General features: G+C 53.9%; 8 protein-coding genes across 8 annotated transcripts; 3 read left to right on the forward strand and 5 right to left on the reverse strand.

Annotated features, from left to right (window-relative positions):
• Positions 1 to 176: 176 nt before the first annotated feature.
• A1O7_05832 (uncharacterized protein) lies at positions 177 to 2,012 on the forward strand (the record flags this gene model as incomplete). The annotated part of the gene is made up of 4 exons (XM_007759840.1): positions 177 to 275; positions 330 to 404; positions 458 to 1,231; positions 1,287 to 2,012. The coding sequence occupies 4 exons, from the start codon at positions 177 to 179 to the stop codon at positions 2,010 to 2,012; spliced, it is 1,674 nt and encodes a 557-aa protein (XP_007758030.1).
• Positions 2,013 to 3,029: 1,017 nt separating this feature from the next.
• A1O7_05833 (uncharacterized protein) lies at positions 3,030 to 5,144 on the forward strand (the record flags this gene model as incomplete). The annotated part of the gene is made up of 1 exon (XM_007759841.1): positions 3,030 to 5,144. One exon carries the CDS (start codon positions 3,030 to 3,032, stop codon positions 5,142 to 5,144), a length of 2,115 nt encoding a protein of 704 aa, XP_007758031.1.
• Positions 5,145 to 5,506: 362 nt separating this feature from the next.
• A1O7_05834 (uncharacterized protein) lies at positions 5,507 to 7,634 on the reverse strand (the record flags this gene model as incomplete). The annotated part of the gene is made up of 2 exons (XM_007759842.1): positions 5,507 to 7,431; positions 7,481 to 7,634. The coding sequence occupies 2 exons, from the start codon at positions 7,632 to 7,634 to the stop codon at positions 5,507 to 5,509; spliced, it is 2,079 nt and encodes a 692-aa protein (XP_007758032.1).
• Positions 7,635 to 8,018: 384 nt separating this feature from the next.
• Positions 8,019 to 8,867, reverse strand: A1O7_05835 (uncharacterized protein; the record flags this gene model as incomplete). The annotated part of the gene is made up of 2 exons (XM_007759843.1): positions 8,019 to 8,310; positions 8,362 to 8,867. 2 exons carry the CDS (start codon positions 8,865 to 8,867, stop codon positions 8,019 to 8,021), a joined length of 798 nt encoding a protein of 265 aa, XP_007758033.1.
• A 1,264-nt stretch (positions 8,868 to 10,131) lies between these two features.
• Positions 10,132 to 11,874, reverse strand: A1O7_05836 (uncharacterized protein; the record flags this gene model as incomplete). The annotated part of the gene is made up of 3 exons (XM_007759844.1): positions 10,132 to 11,378; positions 11,431 to 11,736; positions 11,799 to 11,874. 3 exons carry the CDS (start codon positions 11,872 to 11,874, stop codon positions 10,132 to 10,134), a joined length of 1,629 nt encoding a protein of 542 aa, XP_007758034.1.
• A 1,619-nt stretch (positions 11,875 to 13,493) lies between these two features.
• On the reverse strand, positions 13,494 to 15,077 carry A1O7_05837 (uncharacterized protein; the record flags this gene model as incomplete). Its single annotated transcript, XM_007759845.1, has 1 exon — positions 13,494 to 15,077. The coding sequence occupies one exon, from the start codon at positions 15,075 to 15,077 to the stop codon at positions 13,494 to 13,496; it is 1,584 nt and encodes a 527-aa protein (XP_007758035.1).
• Positions 15,078 to 15,490: 413 nt separating this feature from the next.
• A1O7_05838 (uncharacterized protein) lies at positions 15,491 to 16,272 on the forward strand (the record flags this gene model as incomplete). The annotated part of the gene is made up of 2 exons (XM_007759846.1): positions 15,491 to 15,845; positions 15,905 to 16,272. 2 exons carry the CDS (start codon positions 15,491 to 15,493, stop codon positions 16,270 to 16,272), a joined length of 723 nt encoding a protein of 240 aa, XP_007758036.1.
• A 302-nt stretch (positions 16,273 to 16,574) lies between these two features.
• A1O7_05839 (uncharacterized protein) lies at positions 16,575 to 18,576 on the reverse strand (the record flags this gene model as incomplete). The annotated part of the gene is made up of 2 exons (XM_007759847.1): positions 16,575 to 18,253; positions 18,315 to 18,576. The coding sequence occupies 2 exons, from the start codon at positions 18,574 to 18,576 to the stop codon at positions 16,575 to 16,577; spliced, it is 1,941 nt and encodes a 646-aa protein (XP_007758037.1).
• Positions 18,577 to 22,568: the final 3,992 nt, after the last annotated feature.

A 22,568-nucleotide genomic window follows, 5' to 3' on the forward strand; every position in this document is an offset into this window, starting at 1 on the left:
TCGAGATTGGCCGCGGGGTATGTACGGAGTATGTAGAAGACCACTCCAGCCTTGCTGGGTCTCCAATTTTGAGCCTTGCGCATTTGACTCGCTCTCAATCACCGGCCGCGCGGCCAAACAAGCAGATGCGATAACTCAGTACACGAACGGGTGTGCCACCACGAAGTCCTCCAACCATGGACGATGTCACCACCAGTAACCACACGAAGGAAACTGCACAGCCAAGCACAGATTTGAGTGCCGAAGAAGCCAAAAAGGCTGCCGTCCTAATTCAGGTCCGACCCGTGTACTTACTCGCGTCAAATATATCAAGGGTTGACCAGCGCCAGAAAACATACCGAGGACACCGTACTCGTCGCGAGCTGAACGGATTTGGTCTTGATGCTTCGACGAGGTGGTACGAGGTCAGTGTGAGGCAGCACGCGCGACACAACCGCCACTGAGGCATGCTCAACAGGCCGTTCGAGATGCTCGATTCAAACAAGTCACCACACCCCGACCTCCCAGCCCAGGTGGGAGAAGCGGCTCTCCCGACAGCGAGGCGAATCGGACGGCTACCCCGTCTTCACCTGCACGGTCGAAATGGAATCGGGCCACAGAGATTGCACGCAGGGCTGGTGCCGACGACCGGTCTCCCTCCGTGTCGGATCTGTCTTCGAGCGATATGAGTGAAGAAGAACAAGGCTTTGGAACGATGCCCACACAGGAAGAGAAGGAAGCTGCGAGGAAGAGACGCGGCGAAGCCAATGCCGTGCGGAAGAAGACAGCCAAGGTGATGGACCTGCAATATTTTCTGGAGATGGTGGACCAGAAACATCGCTACGGTTCGAATCTACGAAAATACCACAACTACTGGAAAACCCAAGATACAGACCAGTCGTACTTCTACTGGCTTGACCAGGGCGACGGGAGGACCGTAGAACTCCCCGAGTGCAGTCGAGCACGCCTAGATAAAGAGCAAGTGCGCTATCTGTCCCGAGAAGAACGCCTGCAGTACCTGGTCAAGGTCAATTCTGAGGGGTTGCTCGTTTGGGCCAAGAACGGTGAGCTAGTGTGGACCAAGGACGAGCTTTTCAAGGACAGTGTCAACGGGATCGTCCCGATCGATGATCCTTCACCACAGTGGAAGTACAACGTGCCGCCAGCTGGGAAGAGTGACTCCAGCTCCAGCTCCTCGGACGAGCCCGACGATACGGAAGAGGGCGAAGGTGAAAGGTATGTGAATGAAGAGGTAGGTAGTTCTCGATCCGTACGATGGGACTCCGGTCCGCTGCTGACCTCCGCAGTTTCACAGAGCCAGAGGCCCGTCCAAGGTAAAACATGTCAGCGCGGGAGTGCTTTTCAATCACATGATCAGAACCAGTCTCAAAAAGGGTCACAAATGGATCTTCGTGGCTGATACCTCGTTTCGCTTGTATATCGGGTACAAGCAATCGGGTGCGTTCCAGCACTCGTCATTTCTACACGGGGCGCGCATCTTGTCCGCTGGTCTGATCAAAGTAAAGCACGGGCAGTTGAGAAAACTGTCGCCTCTGAGCGGACATTACCGGCCCCCAGCGGCCAATTTTCGAGCCTTTGTGCACAGCTTGCGCGACGCTGGTGCCGACATGTCCCACGTATCGATATCCCGAAGCTACGCCGTGCTGGTTGGCCTGGAGACGTACACTAAGGCACGCAAACAGTTGAAAAGTGCAGAAGATTCGGTAGTCCATGAAAAGGACGAACTGCTTAACCCGGATAAGGTTAGAATGGAGGAAGAGGCACAGCGCGATAAGTCTCAGAGCGCGGAAACAGAAAGGCTGTACCTGAAAAAGCAGCGTGAAGCTGAGGACCGGGAATTCCGGGAACGCAAAGCCAAGCGCAGTCTGACAGGGAGACTGTCGAATGCCATCAGCAAACTAAGGTTTCGTGGGGTCAGTGGCGACAATGCCCCAGTAGGAGAGGAACAGGCAAAGCGAATCATGGGGACAGGGCCAGAAGATGGCGTACCACCACCAGAAGGCCATAGGTGATGTTGAGCGTATACAGAGACAGTACTGAATATCGGGCCTACGCTGCACACGGGTTGCAATGACCTGTGTCTTCAGCAGTGGCTTTCGATAGTTGTCTGTACAGCAATTGACAACTCGAACACAGCTGCATCTCTCCGTAAAGCGCATAGTGCACCCACCCTGATGACATTGGCTGCGTCTTGTCGACAACCTCAGCCTTCCGCGCCGGTCAAGGGCAATCTGGTCTTCCACCGTTCTTGACTGTTGGACCTGATGACGGCATGAGGCGCTTGGTCTTCGATTCGCCGCTCATAGATATCGCCATCGGAGAATGTGAGCAAGAGGAAAAGATCTCGAGGCGGCCAACAGAGTGCCTCCACCCTGGCAAGGTGGTCAAAGTCTCACAAACGAGGTACGCTTGGGAATCGCATGATGCAGCGTATCATCGAATGCCGACATGTTATGCCACAGTGCCATTAGGCGGCACATGGCCATTGCGATCTGCAACCTTGAATGTAGTGAGCTGGCACCATACATAGGTACCGGGTAGCGGAGATGGATGTCTCAGTGGTAAGTGAACCATCAGTGAACAGAAAATGAAGTGGCTGAATTGAATCCGACGTATCGAATGCCAAGCTCGTTAGGCGACAGATGCTTGGCCAATCAGAAATGACCGACCACAGGCATCAACATTTTCTTCATTCAATTTCCACCACCATCGAGCACCGCATATCATGTCAAACCCAAAGACGAGCCAGCGTGGATGGTGTTGCACATCACAAAGATCCCTACCAGGGAAAATATTCTACCTACAAGTCGGCGCGCTCGCGCAGGCACCGACATTTCCAGTCTGTCTGCTGGCCCGTCATGGAATCGCTCGTCCAAGCTGCATATATTCGTCGATCCCTATATTCCCAACCCTACGGTAGGCAAAGACAGTAAGTAAGTCCTCTAGTCTGCTGATTTGTCCATCTTTCGGCTCGCTTTCGAGCATACTCATCAGTAGTCACCACAATCCAGACCCCCTCTGTGTGTGAAATGGTCAAAATCATTATCATCGGCGCCGGCATCTCCGGGCTAAGCACCTACCTCTTCCTGCGGAAGCACCTTCTTCACGACCGTCACACTGAGACTGAACACGAGAGAAGCTGTGGAACCGAAATCGAGATCAAAATCTACGAAGCCTACGACATCCACGCCTCCAACTTCAACGACACTCTACTCGCCACTTCTGCCCATGGTGCGAAGGGCGACCAAGCCCCAGCCCTCCCCACAGACGAGACTCAGCCGATCTTCACGCCCCAGGCGATCGGTTCCGCAATCGGGATATCAAAGAATGGACTGGGCGTATTGTCTCGTCTTGATGACCAGGACGATGCCGAGATCCCAACCGGAACTTCACACAAGCTGAAGTCAAAGCGAGGCCCATCTATCATGCACCAACTAGCCACGCACGGCCATCCCATTGACTGCTGGCAGATCAGCACGGCGCGGGGCTTTACCATTGTGGATGTTGAGCTTAGACCCGCGCACAAGAGGAAACCTCATGCCTCAACGAACGCAGATGCCCAGATGACGAGAGCGGGAGGTGCCACCAAGGAGACAGATCTCTACCACGGGATCATGATCGCGCGGCAATCGTGCTGGGAAATCCTGCGTGATCGCGTCCTTGATGTTGCCCCAGATGTCATATACAGGAAAAGGGTCACGGATGTGAAGATCGGCGACGAGACAAGCCCCAACGTCATCATCTTTGAGGACGGAAGTCGCGAACTCGCCGACCTGGTAATCGGTGCGGATGGTCTGAGGAGTGTTTTGCGAAGGGCCATGTTTCAGGGGCAACAGGAGGATCAAGCTTCACGGCCTCGGCGTAGCGGTGATGGTGGTGACGATAGTCGCGGTGCGCAGAAAAGAAGCTGGGCACAACTGCTGAAAACGTACTTCCCGTTCTTCCGCCCTGTAGCGCCCACCGTCGCGAAACAAGACTTTATCTCCCCCCACTACGAAGGGCTAGTCGGCGTCGGCGGGTTCATCCCCTCCTCGGTGCTCGAATCGGCAGGCCACAAGCCAGGCACAATGGCCATCGTCTTTGGACCGAACGGCTTCTTCGGATACGGGTACTTGAGTTCTGCTGCGGCAGCCGTGGGGGAAGAGGAGGAGGAAGAGCCATCACCGCCATCCGCGCCGAGGGACCCTGAATCGGGAACAGAATCAGAACCAGGAGATACAACGTCGAATGTGGACGCACACGCAGACCCAACACCTGGGCCCCTCGCAGTCTGGTGGTCCACCTTCTCCAGCCCCACGCCATATCCTTATTCCAAGTCTGACTTTGATTCTTACACCAATGCACACGGCACAGAGAACAAACCCCCAACACGACCGCAACCCCAAGCACAGCCACGAATACACACACAAGCAAAAACACAAGGACAGACACAAACACAAACACATACCTTCGACAGACACCTCGCCCTCGCGGCCCTCCTCCACCGCCACTCGACGTGGAAGAACGCCGCCGTGACCGCCATCTTAAAATATGTCGGCACGCACGCTGTTCCCTCCCGCGAGCACGAGCACGAGCACGAGCAGAGCGCAGACACCAACACGCGAGCCCTCGACGCGTGCTACCCCACATGGACGACCCCCGAACTCCCGACCTGGACGAAAGGCGGTCGGGCCGTGCTCGTCGGCGACGCCGCGCACGCCTTACAGCCCAGCAGCGGACAGGGGGCGTGCCAGGCTCTCGAGGACGCCGAGGCTCTGGCGCTATTTCTGGGACGGTGTCGAGTGGGTGCGCCCACCACTGCTCCTGCTGCCAACACCGTCCTCGAAGCTAGCGGTGACGGAGCAGGATTACACGCCCGACTAACCCGTGCTCTCGCAGCATACCACGCCCTCCGTGCCACACGCGTGCATCAGATCCACCAGCGCTCCCAACGGATGGCGGGTGCCAAATCCGATATGAGCATTCTGATGGAGTACGTCGTGTATTTCTCCATCTGGATGATGACGTGGCGGTGGCTGGGTTGGTGTCTCACTCGATTGGGGGTTAGTGATTGGGAGAGGTATAATGAGGAGTTGTTTGGGTATGATCTGCCCGCTGAGGTGGAGGAGTTTCTTGCGAGGGAGGGCACAGGATGTAATAAATAGGAACTGAGGTCGATGGGTAGATCTAGGATGCGGCATGGATACAGAATATTCACGAGCATTTTCGGTAGCGGTAGGCGTGAAAGGTGGGTTGAATGTAGGCCTTGTGATGGGATATGTGACTCACGGTTACAAGGACTTTGGGACTTCAATACAACTTCTGCAAATACATATCATTGAGCCAGGAACTCGGCAAGTTACCAGTGCCATGTTTTTACAGTCAGGAACCGCCTCGAGACCCTGTGCCGTGTCATACAGAGACGCAACTTCCCATCCCTTAAGGCAATGCCATTGGACTCCGCGATCGAAAACGATCAGCATCACGGGACCCCACGTCCTCCAAAATATCAGCTCGCCGTGTTCCTTCACACCAAGAACCCCCACAGAGTGGCCGGCCGCTTCTCAACCTGCTCAGCTTCCTCTCTAGGTTCCGTGCTTCCAGCTCCTTGCTTGGCGGACTCAGCTGCGCAATCAGGTCTGTCCTCATTCTCGGTTTCACTCTCCCAATCCCAGTACACCCAGCCGTCTTCAGACCCACATTGGCTCAGAACCTCGACCTCCGAGTAGTGTCCGCTAGCTGTAACATATCCTTCATCATGTCGCGAACAATGCATTGCCTCGTCATCTGGGTGTAGAGTACTGGGCCAGGGCGCACACTGTCTTGCACTGGCCTCGGCTTCGGGCGTCGGGACGTCCCCACAGCATTGATAGCCAGCTTCTTCGGTCGGAGCTTCGGGTAATGAGTCCGACACGATCTGGTTGTCCTCAGCTGGGACTTCCAATGACTTGAATTGACATAGCCAGTCGAACAGCTTTTGTACATTCTCGGAGTCACTGGAAGAGTCCTCGATATTCGTAGCCACAGCCGCTCCCAAGTCAGGAACCGCAGCAGGCATAGCTGCAGGCCATGTGATGTATTGATGCTGGTACAGTCGAGCTGGGACAACATCCATGTACAGAGGTAGAGAGGCTTGGACTGCCGCGCCAATATGTACATTTGAGGAGACAGGGTCGCTCTCTTCGTGATCATAGACGTTCTCCAGAGATTCCGTAGTATAACTGTTTGGACTGGGGAACATTTGGACCATAGCCGGAGGAGCAACCATGATGTGATCGTCGGGACCGGTGAGCGTCCGTATGGTTTTCGCGGAGGCCTCCCAACATGCGGCTGGGTCATTCCTCCAAGCTTGAACAGCGTCGTTGATGCTGCGATGCGCTGCCATGATATGTGGAGCATAGCCTAGGGTCGGAAGAGTCGGGTAGATCAAGTTGTCGCCCGTACTGGGATACACACAGGGCCGGTCTTCCGCGTGGTAGAAACGCCTGCGTGCCACGAAATCTCCGGTGCATGGTATTTCGGGAGCGACCAGATTATTACCCGTATTGGGTAAAATGAGTGGCGGATCTACCACGTGGTAGAAACGTCTCCGTGCAACAAAATCTCCATAATATGACGGTTTGGGGCCGACCGGGTCATCAGTCGTGCTGAGAGGCTCGTATGGTTGATTAATCACGTGGTAGAAGCGCCTGCGTGCCACGAAATCTCCAGCCGAGGGCCATTCGGGACCGTTGAAGATGCCGAGTTGCCAGTCGGCGGCGCTGTCAGTATTGCTTGGCCCGCAGTGAAGGGTGACATGCGTCTCCTCGCAGTCTGAGCAGTCCAACAGCTCAGGCAACGGACAACCATGTGTGGAGGTATCATGGCTCTCATCTGAGATGCAGCTTGGTTCAAGCCTGTGTTTTGACGATGTAGGGGCACAAAAGGCTAATCCTAGACTTTCCTTGCGCTCGAAAAGTGGAGGTCGAGCCTGAGGAGCAGTCGACATGGATCGATAGCTGACAAAATCCGGCTCTGGTTGTACTTGGCCACACGCATACCCGAAATATGGAAAAGCCCAGGCTGGATCGACAGTGTTCGAGGGAGGGATATATCCGTATTGCGCATCATGGTAAAGGAAAGGACTGGGGATTTCGACGCTAGCGGCGTATCCAGAGCTGCATTGGGAAGAACTGTTGTTCATAGAGGACGGCGGGTTCCCATAGGGCAACTTGACTCTGGGTGTGGCGTCAGGTGTGGTGGGGAACGAGGGCCCTGGCAGGGAGACGGATCCGGTGAGGAGGTCCAGTCGAGGGCTGTCATGTGGCTGCATTCTCTTGCCGGGGACCGAGTTCCTCTTGGTGTCTGGGTAAGCAGAAGACAGAGGTTCAGGGAATCCATCAGAGGGAAGTGGCTCAGCAATGTTCACTGTTGGGTCTGTAACGTCTGTATCTAAGGGCCAGTATTTGTTCCCTAGATTCATGTTAGCCTGAGGTCATGATGAAGTACAATATCGACAAACCATCGAGAACAGCCCCATGACCAACGTGGACATCTGGATCGACGTGATAATCTTGGTCCTCGCAAGCGTAATAACAACCTTCGACGTTCTGTGAGTCACTGTCACGCAGCTTTCGTCGCTTTGGTGCACGGCGATTGGCGCCCTTCGGTGACATTGTTGGAGAATTGAGGCTCTGGCTGCGGTGGCTGACTTTGCGTTTCTGGCGTACGGACTTGCCGACCATTGTTTTCGTGGAGGGAGAGGTGATGATAGGCATAAACAATCTGAACAGCGGTAAAACAGGTGTATAGGGCAATGCTTAGGGAAGAGATGGTCAGAGGAGTGTGTATGGTGCAAGGAGGATTGAGTGCTGAGAGTCAAAACTTGATGCTGACGCGGACAGCTCGAACAGCTCTTTCCATTGCTGGTGTGCGTGAAGCTGCGGCAAGCACGGTTGTGAAGGATGAATGAGGAGGCGCAGGCAGGCGCCAATGAGTTTGGGACTTCGGCATCGTGCTGTCTACCAGGACCCGACACCACAGACCCCAGATCTTTGCTCTCAGACAACACTTCCCGACTGCAACGGGGGCTCATGGGCCTTCCTCTTGACTTTTTCGACCAGAGTCTCGTCGTGGTGGTGGGCTTCCGATCCCATCTCGCTCTCGTGTATCTGGCGAACCCGACGTAGTGCCCAGAAATTGTACAAAGCGAAAAGCAACCCTGCGACAACCATGCAAGATCCGATTACGACAGCAGTGATCCTCGCCGTGATACTCCAAACACCATGCTGTGCAGTGTAGACATTGACCAAGGTGGTTATTAGACCGGCAATAGAGTTCATGGTGAGGGGCCTATCAAGGAATGGTTAGTTGGGCGAATTTGTTGCAAAGGAAGGATCATACAGAAAAACCCTGTTGATCAGCCAGACATAGTTCTCTCGCCAACGAAACACCAGCGCAAGGCACCCCAGCGCCCCGACAGTGCAGAACGCCCCAGCGACCCAGAGAAGTCCGATGTTGGCAATGGAGCGGATAATAGCATGGGTGATTTCGTCATCATCGTTGTTGTCGGCGTCCTGAAACGCTTCTGACTGCTTAAAGGTCGTGAACGTTCCCGGTACGACGAGGAAGCCAGCAAGTATTATCCAGCTAAATAAACTAGCCAGGATGTTGTGAAATCGAGGTATCTCATCAAGGTGAAGTAGCATCTCCATGTACCTTGTCCGAACCGACGGAACCCGGACCAACGGCGGCTTGGACGAGTAAGTATCGGAACGGCCCAAGACGCCGGGTTTGGCAGACTCTTGTCGCTTGAGAAAGTGCAACGGCTTCCCTCCATGCAGAGGAGCGGTCTCGGCGCGCTTGACAGGTTCAGGTTCTCCATACCAGCGATTATTGTCCGGGTGCATAGTCGAGAGCGGCGGACGAGATGTCTGCGTGCTTTCCGCTCTCTTCCCAAACATGCTGGACACTGTGTTGATGCGACTCAATGGTGGAAGGACCGTTACCGGAGGCTCTAGGGATTGAAAGAGCCAGGCAATATAGACAGGCCAGGTGAAAACCGGGACATAAGATGAGCGGAGAAGCAATTATATCAACGAACGAGGCAGTGTAAGAAAGCGCCGAACGTGGCAGTAAGGAGGATAAAGGTGTTGCATCGATACTTGCCTGGCAAGACACCAGATTATCAGCTCGACAGAGGCCGTGGTAGCATATCGGCGACTGGCTCGTGTGGCCAAGGGCAAAACAAACTGCGACTATTCTTGGAACGATACCATCTTAATGCGGGGTGATGGAGTGTTGCAGAGTACGTATATGGGAAGACAACCATCGATGTCTGGTGGATTGTGGCTCTGCTCGCCGGATGGACGACAATTCCACCTGTGACTCGCAAAGCTGAGAGGTTCACGATGGTTGGTGTTGGAGGAAGCAGAACAAGGTTCCTGAAACTTGGCCGCAGCCCTGGCGCTAGCAATGCCCAAGCAATGCCCAAGCAATGAGAGTATTGCGCGCGGCTGATAAATAGTGTGGATGTGTTGACGTCCAGGGCTTTCCCTCGGTGTTCCTCGCCTTCGGGTGGCATGTTCGTATCCGAAGCTTGGTTTCTGACAGTGTCTGCTATACCAAGCTCGTGCGAACAGCCACCTACAGCCTACGGGGTAATTTATCGTGACTGTGGGACATTACCCTTGTCTGCTCGAGGGATTTGCGGATGGTAGCGCACACGGCTATAGCTGGGAATCGCCATTCACCATCAGTGAGTAACGACTCTTGGGTGCGGCTGGAAACAACACTATCGAAATGGTCTAAAAGCACTTCATCATTGCTAATGCTTCTCAGACGCCAGTCACAATCCCCGCCTTAGCTGGTCGTAGATATTTCGCCGATACCAAAGACAGCAGCCGCCGTTCTGTTCCCATGGGCCGTATCTCATTTTGCCATGCGTCGTAACCGGTACGGTCCCAAACATCAGCCAGGTCCGTCCATCTGTCAACGCCATCCCAAAGTTCCGCAAAGTCCAACCCCCCATGAACGTTTGTACACGAGTGCCCTCAACCCGCGTCAGCATCAAGTTGTGTCCTCATCTAGAAGCGCCCGCATAAAATCCCATGCCAGTGCTGTAAACCCAGTGGGTATCGTTCTTCACCCACGAACCCGAAATCAAATCCGCGCTTATTCTTCGTCGTCAACAACGGTAACGTCAACCACGTCCGAAATCCTATTCTTCGCGGGGTCTTCAAGACAAGGGACCATCGACTTGTACACAGTTGTTTCGTTTGCGGGCCTCGGCACGAAGTACAACTGGAAAACGCCCACAATCGCAACAAATCCAGCGGCCCACCATGCCAGACCGGTGAATCCAATATTTGAACCCCATTCATACAGAATTCCCGCGATAGGAGGCGCCACGCATCTGCAAGCCGCGCCAGCTGAAGCAGCAAGACCGTTGATTCGTCCAAGGTAGGTGGGAGAAGGGCTTGCTTGCTTGAGTAAGATCAAGAGCACGGGATAATCGAGAATCGAGAGGAAGTTCCGAATCGTTAGGCAGGTGTAGATGCCGGGGTAGAGGAGGGTCGAGGGAAGGAATGCCAGGTATGGCACAATGAAGAATGCAACTGGGTGTAACACCGTTACGAGAACAAAAACTCGCCAAGTGCCGAGGCGTTCGGCGACAAATGGAAAAATGACAGCCTGGATGAAGAGGGCAATGACCCCATTGACCGACATGATCACTCCAACAGCCTTGGTGGACAACCCTAGTCCGCTGCGGATATCAAATGGGCTGGCGGCCAGGACCGTAACGCCTTTGGCTGCCTTGTCCTGGTAGAAGATGGGAAGGAGGTGATCGTAGCACATCGAATGGTATGTGTAGATCGAGAGAGCCAGTGTGAGCATAACAATCTTTCTCGTGAGCCACTTGCCCGCGCTGTTGTCGCTGATGGAGGGTTCTCGGGAGGTTCCATCTTCATTCAGTCGCCATCGCTCGTTCTTTTGAACATCGACTCCAGTAAATGTCCCATACGAGTCCGAGTTCAGATCGACGGCGTTGTCAGCAATAGCACCCCCAGCGCTGATGACCGGCGTCTGTTCGGTAACGCTTTGGTAGAAGCTACCACGGCGGGGCTGTGTGCTGTTGTTCTTGAGATCTGGGTGTGTTTCCCTCAACCAGATGTAGGCGCTCACCATGCTAAAGAGCATAAAGAAAGCGCACACAAGGTTGGGAAGTAGGTAAGGAAAGCGACCAAATAGCCCATCTTCGGAGAAATGGTCTGGGTAGGAGGTTGCGGGATTTACGAGAATACCACCAATAGCCGGGCCGATGATGGTGCCAATAGCCCAGATGAAGGGCACGACGGCATATGCTTTGGGCTCCCATTCTGGTTTGGTAGTGAGTTCTCCAACCACGGTTTGTATGACACCTATGATTATATCAGCCATCTTCTTTTCTGTACCTTTTCTTGAGGCGCATACCAATGTTTCCGTTCAGCACACCGCCAAAGATCCGTCCGACGAGAGCCATTGTGAAGCTCGTAGAGAATCCGACAATCAGGAGGGATATCATGGTTCCAAAGCAGCCCAGGAGGAGGACCGGCCTTCGGCCGATGCGGTCGGAAAGTCCTCCCCATAGCAGCGAGCAGAGCGCTTCGGAGAAGGAGAAGGAGGCTATAAGGATGCCAGCCCAGAAGGAAGGATCAGGCATGCCAAATTGCTTGGTCATGATCCAGGCGTAGGGGAAAATGGCCGTAACGGCGATCGGCTCGGCCAGACGACATATTGCTGACAAGCGATCAGTCACCAAACGGTATGGGCGAGAGTGGTAACGACGAGATTGAACTTACCGATTATAAGGAATTGTCCAGTAGGAAACGAGTCGTCCGAGGAAGGAGAGCGATTCTTTGACCGTGTAAGTCTCATCTTTTTGAGCAAGCCCTATCTCTTACGACCAGTCCTCCTCACTGCGGTTTCCGATTTCGATTCTCAGCTCTAGTCAGTCAATCTAAGGCGATGTCGGGGAGGAAGACGGCTAGAGTGCAAGGTTGGACAGAGGCAGATGCTTGCACGGCAAAGAAACGTTATGCACGGCGAAGGTTGAGTGGTGAGTCTAGCAGACGGTAGAGAGGTACGGGGTTGGATGGTGCGATAGATCCCAAGCGAAATGGAAGAGAATGGATTCAGAACAGGACGACTACACAGTACGCAGTTCGAGTACACGATGGTGAAGTGGAGGCGTCGAAAAATTGGCAGTCATTCATCCCAGCCAACCCGCGTCGGAAGACCGATCCGCATCCCGATGCTTGCAGCCGACTTTGGGAAACCAACGCAAATGGAAAAGGATATACATGTGGAACTGCAATCGAGAATCACAAAGATGCCAGTTCCCTGCATCTCCCTTCATGGGTGACGTTTCCTTTGGTCGCAGCTAATTGATGAGAGCAGTGGCGTTTTAAGGGACTTGGGCGGCCTGCGTGCGGTATGAGAGTCAATTGCAGGCTTCCTCACCGCTGGACTTCCCGGGCGGTGAACGAAATCATCATGTGTCATTGGTCGCATTATCAGGGCCCTGCTGAAATGACGGATCTCGGAATTCAGCGCGTATCTCTGATTTGCTGGAAATCGGTAGAAGTGTCACTCGGTGTCCCGTCTACTTGGTTTTAAGAAAGCCGGTTTAGTACTCATTGGGGAGTGGCATAAGAACGATTAGCCCACATTGCTCCGCACCAACATCATAGCTCGCGCCATGGCTCGTTCAGAAGCAGGTACAATACGCAGGTGTTGCACAATAGACCCTTAGGCCTCTCTGCTGTGCTTGAGCCATCGGAGACTGTTTTGCTGCGAGAGAGGGCCGAAAGTGTTCCCAAGCACGGATGGTGCGTTTATCGTCCTGCTGCGGCCAGAGGCAAGAAGTACAGCGGTGCGTCATGGCCTCGCTGACAGCATTCCTGTCTCGGAAGTCGAGTGGAAAGATGGATGTTCGAAGGTCAGGGTCTCATCGGACGATGTGAGAGAGTCTGCCGAGAGAATGGTGCATCCGCATCTTGGGCAACCAGCACGGCAGACGTCAAACGGACCTGCGTCTGGGCACACTGGGGAACAATCCATACTGCTGGCAGAACAACCCATTGCCTATGGCCAGAACCCCTCCAGCGCTCACCGAGCTAGCACAAGCCATGCCGACAGCCGTACGGAGCAGCTATACCCCAAGCCGCCTAGGCTATCGGATGTTGAAAGCATTCCGCGGTGGCCCCCAGCCTCTGCGTCCTCGCTCTGGTGTCTTATGCACCTTCCAGAGCTAGTTTGTCAAAGACTATTCGAATGCCCACAGTGTGCTATGCGGCGCGCTTGCACCATTTGTCCCGTCAAACTGGGGTAGCAGTGGTCAGGAAACTGGAGACTTGACAGAGGTTCTGAGTGCCCAATAGCATGGACATGTTGAGGGTTCTAAAGAGCACCGGAACCACACGGAGAGCCAAATCGTTTTACTGACAGTGGCGCCAGTTTCCCTGGGACAGAAGATCCTACAGCCAGCCCTTATATCAGGTATCTGCGACCTTTTCCTCCGTCGTGGTCGCTTCGGTGGGAGTCTCACGTTTTTCGCGCAAACCAAGCTCAACCTCACCTCTGAGCACCTTGATAAGCGACAGGGCTCGGTCCTGCCCAGCTGGGGTACTTTTGCCCAAGTCATAGACGACGTTGACCAGAGCCAGCGAGGCCACGAAAACCCACACCTCTCCGCCTTTGATACCCTTCCACCATCGGTGCTTAACACCAACCTTCCACAACGAATCGATGCTCATCCTTGCGGCATATAAAGAATTAGCATGTCCAGCTTCCGTACGATCAAACAGCTGGAAAAGTCCTCCCAACAGCCCGCCCAAGAAGAATCGGAACTTCGGCTGGAACGCGCGGGGTAAGATGTTTTGGAACAGACATATCGTGCCCCAAGATGCCCCGATCGAGCCCGCCATTGCAATCGTCGACCTCAAAATGGATTCTGACAGACTATTCAAGCTGGCCACTGGCGCTCCGAGAAGTTTCTTGCCTCGCAATAATGCAAGTGCTCCGTAGTATTTGGTGAAGAACTTCGCAACCTCTGGAAAGGACAGTAGCATTTGCCGCAGGTAGGCCAGGAAGCAGGACGGATCCGACGGGTGAAGTAGAGCGCACGATAATTTCTGAATTCCTGGATGTGCTCGCGAGGTGATGGGTGAGATGATAGGATCGATGCTTGCCGGTAAGGTGTTGGCCATCTTGGGATGCAGAATTGGCGAGACAAAGGGCGGCCACCTCAGACGTGCCATTTGTGCTAGCGCATCCACAATGCTATCGGCCGCCGGCCAGGTCACTCTAGGGGAGAGATTTGGTGGAGGTGCCTGGATGTACTCGGGTGTGTATCCGATGACGAACGATCTGTATGCCTCGGGAAAGCAGTCGCGATCGAATACCAAAGCATGCAGCAGTTGACCTTGTGCTAGAGCGAACAAGATCCAGCTTCCCACCCAAGACGGTTTGCTTCGGATGAGCTTCGTGTGTTCAATAGCGGCGTACCCAATTTCTAAGGCCCGGCAGCCCACGTAGATCGATATCGTCATTCTGAGTTGGTCGGCCGGACAGATTCCCAGCGCAAGTCCGGACAGACTGGCTCCGATTGCCGGTGCAATGCGGGAAGTGAGGACCGCGTACATCCTTGGGTACCGTTCCTTGATGCTGCGGACTTTTTCGTGTAAAAGTTGCAGTCTCAGGCGGACGAATATGCGATAGAGTGTTGCGTGGAAGAACAGCAGAGACGACAATGACAGTGCCACCTTTAAATGGGACGCGACAAGCGGCTTTCGAGATCGAGTTGCTGTTTGAGGTCTTTGTACTGCAAGACGATCCAGGATCGCACCAATCGTCCTAAGAGTTCCATATGTGACCACGAACACCCGCGATGCTGAGCGGAATGCTGCAGCCTTGTGGTCATCGTATTGGACATCTGAGCTTGATGCACCATCGTGAAGCTGGGTTCGCTTGGTAGTAGTATCAGGCTGGGGGAACGGACTTCTTGATATCAGCCTCCGTATCAATGCGTACTCCCTTTCGTTCACGATCAAACGGACAGGAAGCTGATTGATCGCCATGTTGGGTTTCTCCTGTCGCTTTGGGACACTCCAATCGGTGCAGGTGGCGCGCACTCAGATGGCGGCGCAAGCTCGTCAGAACCTTGTGTCGAATCAACAGACCATCAATCAGCGCCTTGTGCTTTCTTCAAACCCATGACGCGACGGAATCAGAACAAGTCTCCTGTCGAGTCGATGACAACAATGATACTGTGTAGATGTGTTGTTCGGTCGAAAAGCCTCGGCATGATCGCAGAGGTGGCACATGAAAGAACACCACCGGCTCACATGCTGCACCCGCTTCCACTACGTCTGACCATATCTACCTTTAGATGCATTATCGGCCATCGCTCGACTGCAGTTCAGCCGTGAACACCACTGCCACCACAACTTGAAGTCGGCACGAGGCTTGTGCCCGCCTCATCCCCGCGACCATGCATCTGTTCACAATTCTTCTGGCTTTCCTCACGCTGCTTCTGACTCTGATCGGTCCCTCCGCGTGCGCGAAGTCCACAGCTACATCCTTCTGCAAGTGCATCTGCTTCAACAACAGCACCATAATCGCGCTGAACCCCCCTCCCTCCAGCACAAGCGCCGCCTCACTACATAACCTCGACATCCGCTCGCCCCATCCTGCGCCGGGCGACGATAGCTCCGGCTCGAACGGAGAATCCCACCGGCCACATCGCAAGCTCACGTGCGCGGACTGCACCCGCGCTTTCTGCCTGGATTACAACCTACCTATATGCAAGGATGCAAGGGAGGAGGATGTCTTCACGACATGTTTCCGTGCGCCTTCCCCGAAACTCCTCTTTCGCGGTGCAGGATCACTAACGGTGCTGGCATAGAGCGCGACTCTCTCAAAGACGAGACCGTGGTCGTGATATTCGTCTTCGCCACGGTGGGACTCCTCGCTTGGGCCGCAGTGAAACCCTGGGTAGATCGGCTGCGAGAACGGAATACGTTTATGCCCCTGGGACAGCATGATCGAGGACAGACTCACAGCATTGCGGCCGGGTCGGCCAAAACTTCGCGCCGCGCGGGGTTTGGAGGTCGCGCAGGAGGCTCAAGTGCAAGGAGTAGAGGAGCAGAGGATGAGGCAGGCCCTTTCCACGTCGGTTCTTACGATGAAGATATGCATGCTGAACAAGATGCCGTCGATATAGTCTCGGGCGTGCCGTCAGGCTCAAACTCGGGACCGGCATTTCGCTCTTGAAAACGATCATGATGGACTGAGATATGACATTGTCTTCCAGTTTTGCTCGCCATCGTATTAACGTCGAATACCCAGCTCGCAGGTATGCCTCTTGGTCAAGTCGTCTCTCATCCAAGCAGCCACCTAGCTCAAGAAACTCCCCATGCCGTACATATTTTCTAACCACCCCGATTATTGCCGAACCCGCATTTTGGAAGGTCCCCCTTTGCTATGCTCGAACGACAGATCACACATACATGAACGAGCCCGCCCGCTGTAACGCTATCATTGCCCCATGTTCCATGCATTTTTGCTTTTGCTCATTACGTCCTCACTTTTGCCTCATTTTCTGCCCATTTGGATGACACCAAGAAACCTACACGGTCGCGGTGAAGCACGTTGGTTTCCAGGATCAGCTCTTTGATGCCAACCGGTTCCCACGCTGCTGAATTGGCCATGCGCTCTTTGTTGGGGACGTGGGAGTCGTGGATCCTCTGGCGGCGGAGTTCGCGTTCGTTGACCACATCGACCATGAGTTTGGTGGTTGCAGCATCACGTATGGTGGGTGCTTGGATGAAGTTGTTGAATGCGAAGAGATTTTCGAAATCGACATTCAGCAAGATGTTGGAGGTGACGGTGTCTTTGAAGTTGGATCCTGTAGGGAGGATCTCAGACTGTGGCGAAGATGGTGACATGTCTGCAGATGATGGCATGGAGCCAAACACCATAGAGGCCAGCGCTGGGTTGTGCTTGGGACGGCCGTCTTCAACCTGGGGGAGACGCGAAGGGACTAGAGTGTGGTTCATGGCAGTAACCAGCTTGAAATTCTTGATATCGATATGATTGGCCAAGAACTGAAGGACCTGCTTGACAATGGAGCTGCTGGTGACGATGTAATCAGAGCCGGTCATGTTCTTTCCGTGGGACGGGGAAGGCGAGCTGGCAAGCTCCATCGCATATTTGTAAGTGATCTCAAGAATATCCCAGTCCAGGTAGGTGTTCAGAAGTCGTTCTGCACAGATAGAGACTGGCTCAAGTCCAAGTTCGATACCAGAGACCCAGTATGACAGTAGGTAGTCGAGGTTGTGGACTCTGATAGACTGGTAATCTGCACCTGGGTGCGGTTGGACGAAGAAATCCTTCCCCAGAACCGTGTCAGAGTAGAGGAAGCGTAACGCTGCCTCAAAAGCATGAGGCATGACATAACGGGCTGGATAGAGGGTTACAACGTTGCTGCCATAATTGTGGTTAGCTTGTTGTTGACGGGACACCAGCCTTCGTAGTCGTAGGCTTCGGAAGAGAATGACCGAGTGCGCGTAGCTGACAAAAGGCTGCGCATTGCTCGGATTGATCTGGATGACGATGTCGACACCTTCTTTCGTCGCGTTGAGCAGAAGCAAATGTTCTTGAAGCGAGGGAAGAGCATTGAACGACCGTGACGCAGTCGCAGGTGGAACAAATGAGCTGGTTGCTGCTTGATGATAACCATTCATCCCTGGTTCGCGAACTGCCTCCGCAGTAGAATCAGCTCGACCGCTGTCGTAAGTGTGGTTAAGCTGTTCCTCATGCTTGGGCTGCTCTTGCTGTAATGGAGGAGCCTCATTGTCCGTGGGCGTGGAGTCCGATGGGCTGTTTCCGTTCACATAAAGTTGTGTAGAACGAGGTTCGTTGGTCTGTTCGGAGAGTTTGGGACTAGAGGATACTGTTGGCTCTCCGTCACCAGCGTCTCCGACTGGACTATTGGTAGACTCCGGAAAGTGGCCATCTATGTCAACGCTGTTGCCTTGTTCTCCGTCTGACTCTGCGACAGAAATTTGCACGCTGGGATCTGCTGTATGACTGTTTGCTGCTTCGGCCACTGGAGCATGTCCGACATCAGCCTCGACCTCGTGACTAGCCAAGGCATTGTCCACCTCTTTCTCCTCTTCTGCGACATGGCTTTCAGGGTAGGTCGCGAGTTCCTCAGCCGGAGCGTCGCGCGGGGTGACTGGTTGTGATTTTTCTGCGATACGTCAGCGAAATCGCAGAGACGGATCTGGTGTATCAACCTGCTACAGGAGAACCTTCTTTCCGCGGAGAGCTTGTGTCTTCGGCCGCCTTATCACTAGGCCCTTCCGCAACAGACTGCGTCTCTGTATCAGGGACTCTACCATTGACCTGGAGTTGGGGTGCCGACTCTGAGGCAACCACCTCAGATTCGGGCTCAGGCTCAACTGTGACAGGTTTCGCTTTTCGAGGCCTCGACCCCAGGACCAGTGGTAATGCGGGCTGTACCATGCGGTTGTGCGCCTTCGACTTTTTGTTATTAACCGAATTAGAAGCCATATTGGAGGCGAAATGACGGTCCAAATGACGGGCTCCAAGAGCCGATCATGGAGAAGATCGGAAGCGAGCTCGGCCAAGAGGAATACGAGAAATATGAGGCAGCGAGGAAAACGGGTCGAAGACGGTTCTTTCTGTTCTGGAAGCTGATTAGCGTTGGCCACAAGAAGCTACCAAACTGATGGTGGACGAGGACGATGGTGTTGTCTGTCTGAATTCAAAGCCTCGGAGGGGCAGTTCATTCTTCACTTTGCGACCAGCTGGGGACGGAAAGAAAAACTACTCCACACTCCCGTTGCTCTTCGATCATGCAGTGTCGGTGAAATAAGCCCATTAGGCCATGCCCATCCATATCCGGGATAGCGTAAGAAGGCCGCTTTATCCAGCGGCAGCTCAGGCAGGTGGGCTGGTACAGAGTCCGGTTTGAAGTTGATGCCCACCGTCCTTCAGACCTACTGCTGTACTAAGCAAAAGAATCATTCCACGTGAAGGCAGAACAATTGGGGTAGTCAGTGGACGTGCTTTACGCCAATGAACGAAACAACAGCATGATCGCTTCTACGCTTAAGACGCACAACGTCACTCGCGGTGTGCCCAGAATCTGCGGCATACCGGACACGATTGACGAGGACTGACCTCTGCCAGACATTCACGGAGTTCGTTCAGACAGCGTTACGGGCCTAGATGAATGCCATGTTGCGTGCCTGCTCCTGTGATCGCTCCTGGAGGGTCTGCCGTTGTCTGGCTTCGAAGGCATGAGACGTGGCCATCATGGTCATCTTGTGGTGACAACAGGTAGCATTCTGAACGATGAGAGTCCTTGGCACATTGGAACGGCTTATCCCGCTCTGTTGGCCTAAGGAAGAAAGTCAGGAGCTTGTAGCTTTCGTACTCTTAGTATGCCTCTGATCTGTCCGTACAGAGCTGGATCATTGATGATGATGAGCCAGTCTTCTCAGCGGGCTGAGCTCTCGAAGATAGGTCTGGGAAGGCAGCTTTCTGTTGGACTCCAACCGTCATTGAAAGCTTCAAGCTTCACTTTCGTGCAATCGAAGTGTTTGATGTTCAAAGCACTCAATGGATGTACTTTCGCCAGCTGAAAGAGTTGACACCCAGCAGCAGTTACAGCTACACAGGCTACTGCACCCTCTCGTGGACGCGGCTACAGCTCTGGCGTGGTAACAGCGGACGACCATTCGAGGCACAACGCACCCAGGAAGAGAATACTGAGGCACGCTTGTGACTAGGCAATGATGCCACCAGGGTGATATCCATTGCCATGTACGTTATCACGATAAGCGAGGAGCGCATCAGCTTACAGTAAAGGAATCCCTCGATGACCATACTTGAACACGGCAAGCGGAAATGCAAGATCGTATCACAGGCATTTCATACCGCCCTTGAAACAACGAACAGGTTAGATGAGGCTTGGAATGTGAACGCTACAGACAGGCAATACCCACAGGGTACCCTGACCAGAACACCTACTGTCTACAGCACTTACTTCTACTCCGTACCTCGTACAGTAGCTGGTGGTCCCCCGCCTCGTTTGGCGAGTGGGCCATATGGCAGAAGCGCGAGACTACCAGCAGCGATTAGCGAGATCCAAGTGAGAGCATTGCTGCATATCATCGCTCAATCTACTGTATGACCTTGTCCTTTGTGGCGATGATGGTGCGACATCCTCTCGTGCCTGCGACCATAGCTGGACGAGTATACCCCAGAACGCGTCATGATTCCAGGACGAGCGCCCCGAGTTTGTGAATCCTCCGTTTACGCCGGAGATTTCTCTGCCAAAGCCGATACCTCGTATGACGTGGGAGAACAATTTGATGGCAAATTAAGCGGCGTCAGGCCAGAAGCTGGAGGCGGGGATCTGGAAGTTTAAGCCAAACACGCTAAAACAACCACAGGCAGAACGACACATGCAGTAATGCAAGACGCGTGTCGCGTCATTGGGAAATCATTGTTTACACCACGCGTTAACGGGTGAACTGGCCCGGAAGTCTAAAGGAGATTTGCATGCTCGCATCTCGGGCAGAAAGCAGTAGCAGATGTCAAACCTAGTCGAGAGGGGAAAATATGCGATAAAGCACCGTCTGAAGACAGATAGTATTCCGTGCACAGGCTATCACAGAGAGCATGCAATACTACTGTGGTACGGAATACTCCGTACTGTGCACGAGTTCTGTGTATCCAGAAAGAGCCAGTGCCTGTGCGGAAGTATGTGACGCTGAGGAAATTCAAGCCTCTTCATAGATCCATTGGAGCTTGTTGATCGTGAAAAGGCCCAAAAATAAAGCCCGTTTTGAGAAAAGCCAACCAATCAACTGGAATGAAGAAAAGGAATCGACTGCGAACGGCGCCTCAGCCTGGGCCTTCGAAGTGGATTTCGGGGCGGTTTTCGCTGAAGGTGGAGTGCACAATCTCCTCGTTAAGGGGCTTAATGGTTGGGCACCGCGACTGATTGGATTTTTGGAAAAAGCCCTATTGACCTTCGGGGCCCGCTAAGGTTCTTCCCGGACGCCGGAAGCGCCACCGAAGTCAACCCCCCGGCGCCCACTATTGTGGGTCAGCGGTTGCTTCTGGGTTTCAGTTCAACAGTCCAATCACTGGACGCACCTCGTCGGCGGCTCTTACACAGAAAAGGATGCTTGGGTGGTCCGGCGTGCCGGCCACGTTCCGCCGTTGTCCTGTCCCAGTACTACAAACTCTCCGACCACGCTGGAGCGGCACAGAAGTGCTCAGCGTTGAAAGAAGAGGCACACGATCTACAGGAGAACAAGAGACACTGGCTTCATTTGAGTCCCTTCGGCTGAAATATCCATCTGCGAACAGATACTGCCTGCTGTGCTCTCCCCTATTTTTCAGCGCTGTTACAGGACTCCCTGAGCAGGTGCCCAGTGCAGTCAGTTGCTTGCAGTTGATGCTTGCTGCATATGTCAGAACCCGACATGGAACGATAGCATGGATTTGCTTGCTTCGGGCTGTCAAACAGCTTACTCGTGGACTTGGAGCGTAGAGTTGACTGTCCCTGCGTGCTTCTGCTGGAAACCTCGGGGCGTGTTTTGTGGCCCAATCGCGCGTATGTCACATCGGTCTGTGACACGCTAAGTAGCAGATCCACGGCCTCATCTCAATTTTTCGCGGGTTCCATGGCACCACAAGCCTCTCCTTTCTCCTTTCGACTCCTCGTTGCTCATGTTTTCTGGCCTACGCGACCGGCGTCCCTCTTCCCACTGCCGCTTCCGCATCCGCTGGCTCGGGTTGCAGCCTCAATCTCACCTGCGACATCCTTCCGCCCACGCTCATCAGCCTCGAATCGTGCGTTGCTGCCTCTTGATTGCTCTGACAACCGTGTCACCAGCACAGCGGATCGTCCCTCGAGACACTTTGCTTGCATGCTCCTTTTCTCACTCGCTATCCGCTTGTGCTACGAGTTCAAACATTTCAGAATCTCCATGCAGCAGTATTAATGTTGGCGTTCGTTTCCCGTTTTCCCATGTGAAGCTTGACACCTGCCACTGGCCTCCGAAGAGACCACTTTTCATCCTTTTCACCTTCCTGTCTAGAAAAGCCACGTTACTGATCCGCGACACGGGCGTTTGATTAGCTTGGCCCTCGTTACCTTGCTAGGCTAGATCGTTCAGCCTTTTCCCACTTGAATCTTCCGCTTCCCCAAACGGCTGTCACGGTGGGCCAGCTGGAGCCGCGGTACCTGGCTCTAACCCATCGCGGACTCAGCGCCAAACAATACCCTCTTCTGCCTTGTCAAGCCTGCTCAGGCTGTGAAATCGGCATCTTGTCAGCGTCGCAACCCTGGCTCCCTACGCTTCACGCGTCGCTCCTTGTGCGTGACCGGGGTTGCAACTTCCATTATCAATCCTTGACCTGGACCTGCTCCACCTTCAAGCGTCCGAAGTATCACAGGCACAATCGCCTTTCCCTTGTGTCCCAGCACTCCTCGAGCTGGTGGCTAGGCGAGCACTTCCGTT

The sequence above is a fragment of the Cladophialophora yegresii genome (genome assembly GCF_000585515.1).
Source record: "Cladophialophora yegresii CBS 114405 chromosome Unknown aczIN-supercont1.4, whole genome shotgun sequence".
Taxonomy (NCBI): domain Eukaryota; kingdom Fungi; phylum Ascomycota; class Eurotiomycetes; order Chaetothyriales; family Herpotrichiellaceae; genus Cladophialophora; species Cladophialophora yegresii.